This window comes from Ascaphus truei, chromosome 10, assembly GCF_040206685.1.
Source record: "Ascaphus truei isolate aAscTru1 chromosome 10, aAscTru1.hap1, whole genome shotgun sequence".
Taxonomy (NCBI): Eukaryota; Metazoa; Chordata; class Amphibia; order Anura; family Ascaphidae; genus Ascaphus; species Ascaphus truei.
In genome coordinates this window covers 49,628,874-49,643,456 of record NC_134492.1, presented here as the reverse complement: position 1 = coordinate 49,643,456, position 14,583 = coordinate 49,628,874, and the positions used below count along the sequence as shown (strand labels likewise).

At 44.3% G+C, this 14,583-nt stretch overlaps 1 protein-coding gene across 1 annotated transcript in view; it reads left to right on the top strand.

Moving 5' to 3' along the window:
• Nucleotides 1–1,101: 1,101 nt before the first annotated feature.
• COLGALT2 (collagen beta(1-O)galactosyltransferase 2) overlaps nucleotides 1,102–14,583 on the top strand; it is an 89,178-nt gene continuing 75,696 nt past the window's right edge. Inside the window, exon 1 of the mRNA XM_075616901.1 lies at nucleotides 1,102–1,430. Within this exon, the coding sequence (XP_075473016.1) occupies nucleotides 1,192–1,430 (239 nt within the window). The 5' untranslated portion in view covers nucleotides 1,102–1,191. The remainder of the gene's footprint in view (nucleotides 1,431–14,583) is intronic.

The window sequence follows — 14,583 nt, the reverse complement described above, 5'->3', positions numbered from 1 at the left end:
AAGACCCTGGAGGGATCTGTCTGCACACGAGGAATTTCTATACACACCTCTCCTCCTATATGTCCCACTGAAATGTCACTGAGTACAGCAAACACAAACACCCCTTGTGAGCATATTCATGTCTCAGAAAGGTCTGCCACCCTGTCTTCCCCCATTATCTCTTAGCACACAGGGATTCTGGGTAATGCCATGCTAATGACCACTCACAGCGTGTCACCTTGTGCGTCTTGTTCATTTCAGCATGGAACCAAGATATCAATCTCCAAAGACCAAAATCAGTGAGATGTTGGGGAACAAAAATGACCCTTTTTAATGGAAAAATGCTGATTTTAAACCAGTGAGACGGCCCGAATGTCCAAGTGACGCTGATGCTACAGATGTGCGCGGTTGACTCTAAATCAGCGAGAGGTGACGTTTAAATAATGTGATCAGAGTTTATGCACTAAAATCACATTTACACTTTTTGTTACCACAAAGAAGTAACAGAAAATGTGCATCCTATATATATATATATATAGACTTAATTCGTGTCGCGCGTAGTTCGTTATTTGAGAATAATATCGACGCGTTGCGTCACGTTGAATCCCCGATTGATACAATTTAAATGAAAACAGAATGATGTATATTTTTACATTAGCCGCACTGAAAATAATACATTTTGATAGCCTATAAAATGAAACATCTGCACTGTACGTCAAATATATTTCAATTGTATTTTTGGACGATACACAGAAACGTCATTCTGCGCTAACGCTACTAACAGATTTATTAGTGTTTACGCCAGGTTAAATTTGAGGGAAAATTTTGGACGCACAAAACATTCTTTTATTTAGCACATCCCATTCACATTTGCACGCCAGCACCGCCATTTCTGTGCCCCCCCCAAAAAAAATGGCGCGCACAGGCGCAATATGAAATGAGTTTCCATTTGTTGCGTGAAAGCCACTTGCGCCACTTAGTACGCGAGCCACCAACCTGGCCACGGCAGGCTCATGAATAGGACTCATTATAAGCCCGTGCTTGCCCTGGCTTTGTGCAGCCATTGCAACTGGCTCCTTCCTATTGGAAATGTTCATCCCCATGTTAAACTCTCCCCGGCTCTCAGATTACATCCCCACCCCCCCAGCCCGCGCTGGGTCCCTGCAGGGAGCACACTGAGAGCAGTATGCTCGCGTACAAGCGGTGTGCAGCATGGCCAGGACCGCAGCTCTCTCCCCCCACTGGCTCCTGCTGCTGCTGCCCCTTTATTTCACCGCGCTGCGGGGGCAAGGCGCCGCCGTCACCCCCGGGGAGGAAATCCTCCCCGAATCGCCCGTGCAAAAACCCAGCGTCCTAATCGCCATCGTGGCCAGGAATTCGGCGCACACGCTGCCTTACTTTCTGGACTGCATCGATAAACTGGATTATCCCAAGGGCAGAATTGCTATCTGGTAAGGACACGTTTTCTTTGAGTCCGTGGCCTGAATGGGTTAATCCCCCCCCCCCATCCAAAACGCTGGGGGTGTATACAGCCCCCCTCGTACTGTATATACGCAGCCCTCCTTGCTAACCCAGTTTATGGGGGTTTATTTATTAAACTGCGATAGTGCCCTGATTGGGGGAACGGTAGGAGTTTCCGTGCAATGGTGCCCCGATCGGCACTATCGCAGTTCAATGCATCACCGCATGTGTATTTATAATGTATCCTTTATGTAACAGAGCTGGTTCTGTAGCATTGATACTAAACATCTGAGTTTGTAATATTTTTGGACAAAGGGTTTTCTTCTATGTTATGTGCATGTTCTCACCTCTTGCATTACTATTCCCCTTTATGTTACATCGTTTGTTTTGAATAAGTTAAAAAAAAAAACTGGTTTGTACAAAAATGAGGTAATTGAAGCAAGATGTTACAGGAGTACATCTGATAATCATCTGTATATAAATGTAATATATTAGTTTAATCTGTATATTAGTTTAAAATGGTATATTAGTTTCATTCGTATAGTAGTTTAATATTGGTTTTATTGCTCTATTAGTTTTTTCTGTATATTAGTTTAATATCTTAGTTTAACCTGTATATTAGTCTTATTTCAGTATTAGTTTAACCTGTATATTAGTTTAGTATATTAGTCTTATTTCAGTATTAGTTTAATATATTAGTTTAACCTGTATATTAGTTTAGTATATTAGTCTTATTTCAGTATTAGTTTAATATATTAGTTTAACCTGTATATTAGTCTTATTTCAGTATTAGTTTAATATATTAGTTTAACCTGTATATTAGTTTAGTATATTAGTCTTATTTCAGTATTAGTTTAATATCTTAGTTTAACCTGTATATTGGTTTCGTATATTAGTCTTATTTCAGTATTAGTTTAATATCTTAGTTTAACCTGTATATTAGTTTAGTATATTAGTCTTATTTCAATATTATAGGGGAAAAGAGGGTGGAATTCCCTGCTCAGCTAAGGAGATTTACTAACTAGAGAGGTGCTATCAGGGACAAAACATATGCGTTGGTAACAGAGAGAAAGAATCCCTAAGTAATGCACACTACTCTACTAATTCAAAACAATACATTTTTATTAAGAATACACGTAAACACATATAAATTCATTTAAAACCTAGAGAATGCGCAATTAGGAGCCTATTGTAGGAGGCTTCTCTATTGTCCGAATAGCATGGGTATATTCGCCATAGAATACCTAATACACTAGGTTAGCCTTGCGACAGGCTACAGTCTATAGGGTTATACCCAAGCGTTAGCACAGTATGTATAATACTTCAGAGATAAACCATTCAGGGCTGTAAACACACCTCAGTGACTACCAGATAGAATTTAGTGGAATTAGTATATATATTCTGGGTCAGCAAAGGTCAGCGCTGGGGGTCGCGTAATTAGTTAGCATGGAGGAGTCTCGTTCGTTATCGGAATTAACCAGACAAATCGCTCCACCAACTAAGAACGGCCATGCCCCATAACTAGTTACGTGACCCCCAGCGCTGACCTTTGCTGACCCAGAATAAAAATATACTAATTCTACTAAATTATATCTGGTAGTCACTGAGGTGTGTTTATAGCCCTGAATGGGTTTATCTCTGAAGTATTAGGCTGCGTCCATAGAACTGCAGCTGTGCGGAGGCGCGGAGGCTGAGGGAAAGCGGGTGCTTTCCCTGGCCATGGTCCGCGTGCTGTCCGGGGGCGTGTCGGGGGGGGGGGGGGGGCTGTGACGTCACAGAGCTGGTTCGTCCTCATTGGGTGAACCGCTCACGTGACCGGCCCTGCGCTCACCGTGAGCGCCAAATCTAAAAATGTAATAAGACACACGCTTCCGCACGCCTAAGCGCTAACCATGACCGAGGCCTTATACATACCGTGCTAACGCTTGGGTATAACCCTATAGACTGTAGCCTGTCGCAAGGCTCACCTAGTTATTAGGTATTCTATGGCGAATATACCCATGCTATTCGGACAATAGAGAAGCCTCCTACAATAGGCTCCTAATTGCGCATTCTCTAGGTTTTAAATGAATTTAAATGTGTTTACGTGTATTCTTAATAAAAATGTATTGTTTTGAATTAGTAGAGTAGTGTGCATCACTTAGGGATTCTTTCTCTCCGTTACCAATGCATATTTAAATATTAGTTTAACCTGTATATTAGTTTATTATTAGTTAAAGCAGCAGCCCTGGTCCTACCCTTATTTATTATCAGGATGGGTGGCAGGGGGTCTGTTAATTTCAGCAGCTGGGACCGCCTGAGTCCCTAGATAATTACCGGGACGTTAGCGCCGGTCACTTCCTGATATTTAAATGTCCCGTTCCACGCGGAACAATAGGAAACGGCAGTGAATGACATTGCGGCTTCCTATCGACCCGCGGGACTCGGGAAATTTACACCACCATTTTATTTCCCCTGGAGCGGACGGTAAAGCTTTACTTTTAGGGGGGGGAACCCCCCAGGTTATGTAGCGATTGTACAAGAGGTGCAGCGGCTTTACAGTTTTATGTTTCATAATAATAATATTTGCTCTGCAGTACGTTGCAAGCCCCACTAGCAGCAAAGGGGTTAAAGTTCAGATGATTTGATGGGAACATCTGAAATGAAATACAGGTGAAATACAAGCTTAAAGTACCCAGTACTGCTCTGGAATTCTAAGAAACCACCCTCATCCTTCCCCCCCTCCTTTCACCCCCTACCCCCTTCTCTCTCTCCCTCCTATCACCTTCCTTTAGTACCTTATAATGTCCCCAATTCTTTCCTCCGCTCTCCCTTTTCCCAGCATTCTTACTTGCTCCTCATGTGCCAACTGATTCTGAGTCTGCTTTCTGTGTAAACTTTATCGCTATCCGACTCTCCTTATCTGCCACCAGGCTATGTGCATTATGATGTCACCAATATGATGTCATACCCTACCAGGTACAGCACATAGTGGCTGATTCGTTTAGAGAAATAGTAATTACTCATAGAATTAAAAATAGAATGTATCCAAACACAGACACAAACCTGCTCCTTAATCTCAGGAACCATCATGCAAAATTGTGTTACGATATCTGAAGAGGTGTCCAAATGCCTAGCGACCAGACTGACAGCTTTTTAATATATATAGTAGATAAGTATAAGTTGGTATCAGTTTGCCAGCCACATTTGTCTTTGCAGAAAAAACAGAAAGGGTGGGCGCTTAAAATATTAGGTGCACTAACTAGTGCAGTAAAGTGTGGAACAAAGTGCAAATAAAAGTGCAATACTAGTGACAAGATAAAGCACACACAATAGAAAGATATAGTGACATACAATATGCTACATCTGTAAGAATAGTGAAATAGACATATAAAAAAAGGCAGCTCAAAAAACCCTTCAATGGATGGTCTAGGGACTCCACTCAGCAGAATTCGTTCTCAGACGTAGGGGAGCGCAGATATCAGTGTTGCATATGAAATATAATAAAAAACAACATAGTGCAAATAAAGTTTATAAACCGAGTGTTTGAAGAGGTTTCTCACGTATGGAGACTCACGTGATGTTAGAAATAAAAAGGCATCTCCAAAGCTGTGGTGAGTACTGGACTCTGTTTGGGTTGGTGTGCGTGGGTTCAAATTTCCACTTGAATGTAATAACCTCACTCAGATGGCACCATAGCAGTGTGGGTGTAGATATAAGCAAGAAAGCCAACAATAGTTTAATTCCGTAAAAATATATATAACAATCTTTATAAACATATAAAATCAACACTTACATAGTGTCATGCAAAATAGGACACATGAAAGGTTGGTGTGCGTTCAGCTCTGGAAACCTCACCGCTCGTGTTCATACATCCCCATATTATTGCCATGAAAAAACTCCTTCCCTAAAATGGTTTCCTAACCACTCTCTAAATGGCTCACTGACGCCAAGCACGAGAAACGTACAGCCGGTCTGCACACGTCACAAGCGTGGCCAAGCCTGGATATTCGCGGCTGTTGAAAGAGTCGCCAAGCTATGAAACATTGTAAAAAAAAAAAAACCCTCCAAATATCTTATGTGACCCCTTTGAGTGCAGAAGGGCCGCGGTTTCTCCAAAGCGATCACGTGACCGCGACGTCACTCTCGGTAAGATCATGTATTTCTCCTCTACAAAAACAGGATTTCGATTATGATGTAGCGACTTTCTCAGGGGGGACCCGGAGTGCAGACCCCATGACGTACAGTAGTAGCTACGTCCTTGAGCACCCAAAGGGTTAAAAGCGCCGTGCCCGCTTACATTTTTAGTGGCGTAAAAAAGTTGCCGAATGGTGTTGAGTTTGAGAATTTTGCTGGACAATCAAGAACGGCGAATTTTTGACCCAGCAAATAAACAGAACTTGTGCCAACTTTTGCGCGACAAAGCAAGCAAGATTTGCACATCACTGCTAAGCACCTTCATGCAGTGACGCAAATGAGCGCAATAGCAAACTGCCAGTCTTAGCATAACGCCCGGGATATCTCCGCTGTGTAACGGTGACTAGGAGCAACTTGCAGCCGGTGTACTAAGCATCACAAACAACTTGTCTGGCACCTAATTGGCACGCAGAAAGCTCATTTTGTATTGCACTTATGTTCTAACCTGACATTTCTTCATCTCTAGAACACAAGAAGAGACTGTTTGGCGCTCCCTAATTTTCTGTGAGTGCAAAATCCTTTATGGATCTCTCCTAATTGTCAATTGGCGACCTATGCATCGTGTGTATGAAGTCGCATAACGACCTATGCATCGTGTGTATGAAGTCGCATAACGACCTATGCATCGTGTGTATGAAGTCGCATAACGACCTATGCATCGTGTGTATGAAGTCGCATAACGACCTATGCACCGTGTGTATGAAGTCGCATAACGACCTATGCATCGTGTGTATGAAGTCGCATAACGACCTATGCGCCGTGTGTATGAAGTCGCATAACGACCTATGCGTCGTGTGTATGAAGTCACATAACGACCTATGCGCCGTGTGTATGAAGTTGCATAACGACCTATGCGCCGTGTGTATCAAGTCGCATAACGACCTATGCGCCGTGTGTATGAAGTCGCATAACGACTTATGCATCGTGTGTATGAAGTCGCATAACGACCTATGCATCGTGTGTATGAAGTCGCATAACGACCTATGCGCCGTGTGTATGAAGTCGCATAACGACCTATGCGCCGTGTGTATGAAGTCGCATAACGACCTATGCGCCGTGTGTATGAAGTCGCATAACGACCTATGCGCCTTGTGTATGAAGTCACATAACGACCTATGCGTCGTGTGTATGAAGTCGCATAACGACCTATGCATCGTGTGTATGAAGTCACATAACGACCTATGCATCGTGTGTATGAAGTCGCATAACGACCTATGCGTCGTGTGTATGAAGTCGCATAACGACCTATGCACCGTGTGTATGAAGTCGCATAACGACCTATGCGCCGTGTATGAAGTCGCATAACGACCTATGCATCGTGTGTATGAAGTCGCATAACGACCTATGCATCGGGTGTATGAAGTCGCATAACGACCTATGCGCCGTGTGTATGAAGTCGCATAACGACCTATGCGCCTTGTGTATGAAGTCTCATAACGACCTATGCATCGTGTGTATGAAGTCGCATAACGACCTATGCATCGTGTGTATGAAGTCACATAACGACCTATGCATCGTGTGTATGAAGTCCCATAACGACCTATGCGCCGTGTATGAAGTCGCATAACGACCTATGCGCCGTGTGTATGAAGTCGCATAACGACCTATGCATCGTGTGTATGAAGTCGCATAACGACCTATGCATCGTGTGTATGAAGTCGCATAACGACCTATGCATCGTGTGTATGAAGTCGCATAACGACCTATGCACCGTGTGTATGAAGTCGCATAACGACCTATGCATCGTGTGTATGAAGTCGCATAACGACCTATGCACCGTGTGTATGAAGTCGCATAACGACCGTATTACAAATAATGTACGTTTTATGAAGGTTTATACTACTTTTTAGCACAACATTTGAATATGATCTTAGTACATAGATGTGATGTCACATACAGTTCAGATAGATCGTGCTGTGATGTAATTTACAGGACGGAGTTGCCCGTGTGGGGCATGAAACGTGTCCGAGGTTTTCTCCTGCATCTGCACTTGCCTCTGGACGTATAAAGTTTATTTTTTATTGATTTTTTTGTCCGGTCCGGCTGCTTGTTCCTGCTGCTGTGCTCCGTTCATTTCCATGTTTGCTTCTAACATCAGTTAATGCCAGATAACACAACAGGCCACAAGGTCCCTGTAATAAAAATGGCGGGGGATCTTAAGTATTGTAATCATTCTGGTAATTCAGAGGTTAATGTGGCTACAGTTTGATTTAAAAATAAAATTGTTTTTATGACAGGTCAAAACCCTTCCTGTGTCTGTGCTGATATACAACGGGGGCTTTGTTGGGCGGGTTATCACTGATGGCCCACTAAAAGGGAAATATTTACCATACAGAAGGCTATAAAGGATATCATGAGATGACATGCATTCTGAAGAATACATAAAGATATTTGTAATGATTGCAAGAAGACTGATGCGATAACACCTCCTAATCCTCAAATGTTTGTTCTTAAGGGCCAGATATCCATTTGTCACTCAGATTTAGGAGCTGGACATTCAGCAAACTCGCCTGAATCTATTGATATGACTCGCGTCTGTCTAAGTATTAGGGAAATTAAGTTGTGAGTGCGTTTTTATATTCAGTCAGATTTTAAACATCACGAGGAGTTTTTTCTTCTTAATTGTAAAACTGTTAATCCCGTGGATAGGAAGTGGGTTTATGTGGTTCTCAATAAAGGGGAATTAGAATATAAAGCCCTACTTTTTAATTATGAGTTAGAATTCAACAAGAGGTGTGTTTTGGGATCAGACATGTGAGTTCTCATCTTTCCTACACCAAGGACCTCTATGGGAAAAACCTATGACATATGGTAACATACTGTATAGAGATTTCTGTTTCTGTTTTATCCTTTTATTTTAAGATATTGTTCTGCATTTATCGTAACTGTATGTTGTAATAATCTTTATCTGGAACCTAAGCACTGTATTTTTATATATATTAAAACAAAACTTTAATAAGTGAGGCTTTGAGCTCTGAATGAACTGTTTGCACGCTTTGTATACAGTAAAGAACATTTACGGACACATTTTGCTACAACAGATTTTTGTGTATTAAGTGCATAGTTTTTCTTTAATAAACAGGGACCTGAGACCCTGACAGATATATATTTTTGTTTTTATATTTCTTGGGTGGTGGCAGTGAGTAGATCTTATTGCAACCGAGTAATGCGTAAAAATTAACTAATTGAAGGTACCTTGCGGAGAAAGGTGAGTTGGCTAGAGTAGCCATGTGTATTAACCCTGGTTGCATATCTAAGTCCCATATTCCCTTGTGTGCTGTTTGTGACAGATGGTATATGGGGACGGATTGAGGGGAGATATTGTTCATTTGAAGGACCTTTGCGAAGGTGAAAACTGGCCAGCTAGAGAGCTGTGTATTAACCCTTGTCCCATATGCAGGTCACATGTTCACAGATGTGCTGTATGTGACCCAGTCCCTGTCCCGTATGCAGGCAAAGTGGTCACAAGTGTGCTGTATGTGACCCTGTCCCGGTCCCGTATGCAGGCCACGTGCCCATACTGTACATGTGCCGGACGTGACACAGTCCCTGTCTCGTATGCAGGCCACATGCTCACAGATGTGCCGTACGTGACACAGTCCCTGTCCCATATACAGGTCACATTCTCACAGATGTGCCGTACGTGACTGTCCCTAACCCGTAGGCAGGTCACGTGCTAACAGGTGTGCCGTATGTGACACAGTCCCGGACCCATATGCAGGTCACGTGCTCACAGGTGTGTCGTACATGACAGTCCCTTCACCAAGGTGCCGACAATCTAAGAAGAGGTAGAGAGGGGAAGGACATGGGTCAGCAGGCAGATGGGTACTGTGTTAATAATAGAGTTCCTTTGTGTGAGAGAGAGAGAGAGAGAAATACAGTATAATAATATATCTGGAATGCAGATGTCACTATTTTTCTTGTAGTTTCCGGCGGCGTCAGATTAGAAACTAGTTAATTAATGTTTTAACATTTGAGGCACAGAGAAGGTTTTACCCATTAGATATTAATATTTATTTACAATATTTCATCAAATAACAGATTCATTATTTATTAATAAAATGTTTTACCAGGAAGTAATTCTGGACACAGAGTTATGATGACAAATACATGGTTACATTAAGTGAACAGGGTTATACATCTATATATATAAAACTGAAATGTTTGTCTGTCAGGATGTTTGTCTGTAGGTTTGTGTTCGCTCTCATTGGCTGTCAAGCTCTCCCATTGGCTGACTGCGGGGTGGGCCTTGGCTGTCATTGGCTCTCGCGGTTTCCGAGTGCAAGGCAGGGTGACGTCATGATATACACACAGAGAGAGGGCCGGGTATATCAGCTAGTTATATATAAAGACATTGTATTATCACCTCCTACAAACAACTCCTCATGTCTCCTTAGCACATGGGGAAGCCTTGCTTTACTTAATCATTTGATGCCAGTTTAATATAATTGTGAAGCCAATTCCCAGTGCTAGGGAAGGGATTAGCACCATTCTAAGCATACAGTAGATGCTAAAATCCATTCACGTTATTTTAGCGTTATCTCCGGAGACGTCTCCTCCGTCAGTATTGTGTCTGCTTGTGAGCATTTCCCAGCCCCTCAAGCACAGTATGTGAGACGGGCAGCATTCTTATAACTTTACATACACGTGTGTGTATATGTTGTGTAGTTATGCAGAACTAACGCCACATATACACACAGATCTGCGGGAGGGAGGCACAATGCAGCTGCTCCTGAATACAGCTGCATATGGAAATGCTGAAATGGCAATATACAGGATAATAAGCGCTCACAGATCTGTACAATAAACTTGCCACTGGAGACTGACTTGTATGTAGCAAACGTAGAGAAGAAGGCTTTGTGTTTATTGCTGGGGTCAGTAATGCACTTTAACTGTTCATTAGCTTGTAAGTGCATTTAGCTTTATCAGCGTCTGAGATCCGACAGCGCCACAGCGCCACCGGACATTCGGCATTGGGGGCCATGTGATCGGTTCAGCGGTAATCACATGGCCGCCACTGCCCCCTGGCTGACAGAAAGTGAAGTGGAGGAGGCTGCACTTCCGACCCGATCGGGCTGAGCGCTCTGTTGGCGCGGTTAACCCGATTTATCCCCTAGTACGGCTGTTTCCAGCCTTTTTTACACTGTGCTCCCCCTGCTCTACAATATTTATTCCGTGATCCCCTAATTAATAAAAACGTACTGCTCATTGGCATGTCATTACCCAGAATCCCTGACGGCAGTGGAAGCCCTGTATGCTAAGAGATAATGGGGAAGGGCAGGGTCGCAGACCTGCCGGAGACATGTGAATGTGCTCACACGTGGGGTTTTTATGTGCTGTATACGAGTGGAAGAAAAGCATGATTTTTAACACAAATGTTTTGTAAAGAGCAGGACGCTCACAGGGCCAGTTACTAACATTATAGGAATTAAACTCTTATTGGCTTCTGGGGGAATTGTTGCTTTAATATGGCAGATTGCTTTCTCTCCTTACGTGTGCAGTCAGTCCTAGGCCTAACGTGAACTGCTAGCAGTCATGTGGTAATTTGTACGGGAAAAGGTCCCTCTGCAAAGTCCTATTCATTTATGTCTAAACTACAATAAATCATGTGGCTTTAATTAAAGAAATGTGGCAGAAAATGAATTGCCCCCCCAGCTAGTGTCCCAGACCCACTCCTAATCACCTCACAATCACTAAATGCTCACAATCCCTGATTTATGTGGCGATGGGGTGAAAGGAGGAGTTTGCCTTATCAGATCACTAGGCAATGGATAATAATAGAGTCAGGTTTAGGCCCACATGCACAAAGAGTGCTAAGCTTTAGCATATAGAAATGAATGGAAGTAAAAGCGTGCTAAAGCGTAGCACCGCCGGTGGATCTGGGCCCTAGAAGATACAGCGCTGTGATATGATCCTCCCCGTGTGGTGGCAATGAGCCTGTACCAACAGGTATGGTTAGTGTCTCCCATGACCATGCTGTGGCCAGTCCTGGAGTCACTGGCTTCTCTTTCTTGTGGTCGTGGAGGTGTGAGTAAAGGGTCGGAAAAGACTGATGAAGGCCTCACCCACAAGGTCAGGTCTTCTTTCCCTGGGTGAAACCATACTGTGCCCAGTGTTAATTATCTGGCTTCATTCCATGAATACAGTGGCAGTATGTTACATCAGTAGTGCTCAACTCCAGTCCTCAAGCCCCCCCCCCCCACCCCCCCAACAGGTCAGGTTTTAAGGATATACCTGCTTCAGCACAGGTGGCTAAATCAGTGGCTCAGTCTTCAACTGCACATCCTGTGCTGAAGCTAGGATATCCTTATAACCTGACCTGTTGGGGGGTCTTGATGACTGGAGTTGAGCCCCCCTGTGTTACATAGGTTCATTCAGTGACTGATGCTGTCTCAGTGCTAATGTAACTGGTAGAAGTAAACAAACCCAGCTCAAATCTCACTGCCGGCCTGTGTGACCTTTCTCCTTGTGCCTTAGGCACCAAAATGAGATAGTAAGCTCACCAGGGCAGGGACTCATTATGTTTGCACACTGTCAGTGCTAGATAATAGGAAAAATGAATATTAACAAAAATGCAATACAGCACATTCCCAAAAGCAATAGTCAGACGGCTTGTCATAGATCACAGAAGATTATGCAAAGTTACCTAGGGGTTATGTGGAGATGTAGCAAGACTCAATGTCCCCAGCAAATGACCGTGTCGCCGAGGACAGTATCTGGCGCGATCACGCTGCAGAGGGCAGTCCCATGCTTCCAGGTCGGACCCCGCGCAGGGTTAATCTGTCTGGGCCGCGATCATCACGGGACCCGTAGGGGGGCCGGCCTCGGCAAAGACAAACAGTAAGTCTTGCTACATCTGTTTCAAGATCTTGCTTTTTAGCTTTGGAGCACATTGCAGAGACCATGAACGTCATGAGAGGTGGCCCACCAGGGGGTCGTACAGGGCACGTCGTGATATAAGGGCACGCAAGAGGTCATACAGGGCACGTCATGATATAACGGCACGCCAGAGGTCGTACAGGGCACGTCATGATATAAGTGCCACTAGTCTTCTGACTCACAAACGGGCATCGGCATGGGGTCATGGTGGATTTAAGTTGAACAAAGTGAGGGATACTGCACCGGTTACACACGCAAATGTTCATTCATCTCATTATAATATAGCGCTGGTTAACTCCCTCTATAACCACTCCCCAAGCGCTCACTGGCTGGAGTGGAGAAAAACTCCTTGCTGCATTGACACAAAGTGATGCAAAGTCCAAATTACGCCATTTGCATCTCTATTTGGAGCAATGCTCCAGTTTGCCAAATTTGATACACATTCCACATATAAAAATACAAAAAGCTAAGTCCCCGGCGCTAATGAGTTAAAGTCCACAGTACCATGATCCAAGATACAGTCCTTGATGGAAAAGACAGCCCTGGCAATGGGTGGGTTAACCAATACAGTTCAGAGTGGTTTTGATGGTCTTCAGAATGTGCTCCAGATGTTCTCTGCAATGAATAAAAAAGAGACACACCAATTGCGCAGTATATAAAGAACCACAGCCCTAACTGAGATGGAAATAACCCTAACTTACAAGAAAAGATCTTGTACATTCAGGGGAGAGAATCTGTGCTGCGTCACGTTCCAACCTCAATATCCACACACCCCACGTGGTTACAGTCGGGTGATTTCCCTTGTACTTGGTAGTGCCCTCGGATTCAGCATAGGCCCCCACAGCAAGCGTGTAGAGAAATGAATACAGCCTAGTGTAAAAACGTACTTACACTTTTATTACATAAAAACAAACATACTACCAACACTTACAATTTGTATTGGTAGCGAATGTGACCAACGGATGCCGTCCGCAACCTGCTCCACTCCGGCTGGAACAAGGTACCCACGCAGTCGTGCACTACTATTATTAGTTTGTGGTACATTCCACATATAGTTTGCTTTCTATCTAGCGGCGGATTTGACCCCTAGGCAGACGTCATCAAAGTGACGGCGCACGGCGTCCCGCTGCCATGGCAACGAGACGCCGTGTGACATCACGTTGGGACGTCCGCGGTGTCATTTGACGCTGGGATTCCAAAGGAGATGGAGGAGGCGGCCGACACGTCAGTGCCTTCCCATTAGGTCCGGTAGGTCAGAGAGCGCGGCAAATGCATATGGGGGCGGAGATCTGTGCAGCCCTAGTCCCGGTCCTAATGCACCTAACGGGAAATCCACCACTGTTTCTATCTGCAGGCAAGTTCTGGGTTTCAGCTCAGACCCAATTACTGAATGACCGTGTCCGACGTCTAAGCTGATTGCGCGGGGTCAGCGTTATAGGGGGAAGGTGATCCGCATGGGACTGTAATTACCTACCGCGCTCCTTGCCGCTGGTGGAATTCACAAGTTTATAGACGGTCTCTTAACTGCAGTAACTCAGAAAGTCGGATCTAATTACAGTACGGTTGTAAACCAAAAGTGAAAAAATACCTTCTAAGGTACAATACAGTACATGTTACTGTCAAAATAGGAAACCCATAAGTGCATCTGTACACCCCCATAAGCTCACAAAAACTGCATTCTTTACTCCATTGTCACGTTTTGCAGTGGTTACATTACAGAATGGGATTCTGGGTAATGACATGAGGTCAATAGGTGTAATTGATGCAGTAACATTAGGGCTGGGACCCGCTGCGCCTGGTGGCGCGGGCGTTCCCCACCTGCAGGGGAATTCTTCTGAGCCGGTCCCACTCCCCCCTCGCTGCACGGCTCACTACGCGCTGTGACGCGTCAGCCGCCAGGGGATGCAAGAAAATTGTGATCCCGAGTGGTGACGCATCACGTGACGCGCTGATGAGCCTATCAGCGGCGGGAGAGGGACCTGTCAGACAGCTTCCTACACAAGGTAGGGGGTGGTGTGTGTGTGTGTGTGTGTGTGTGTGTGTGTGTATCAGCATGTGTATCAGCGTGTGTGAGGAGGGGGAGGGGGA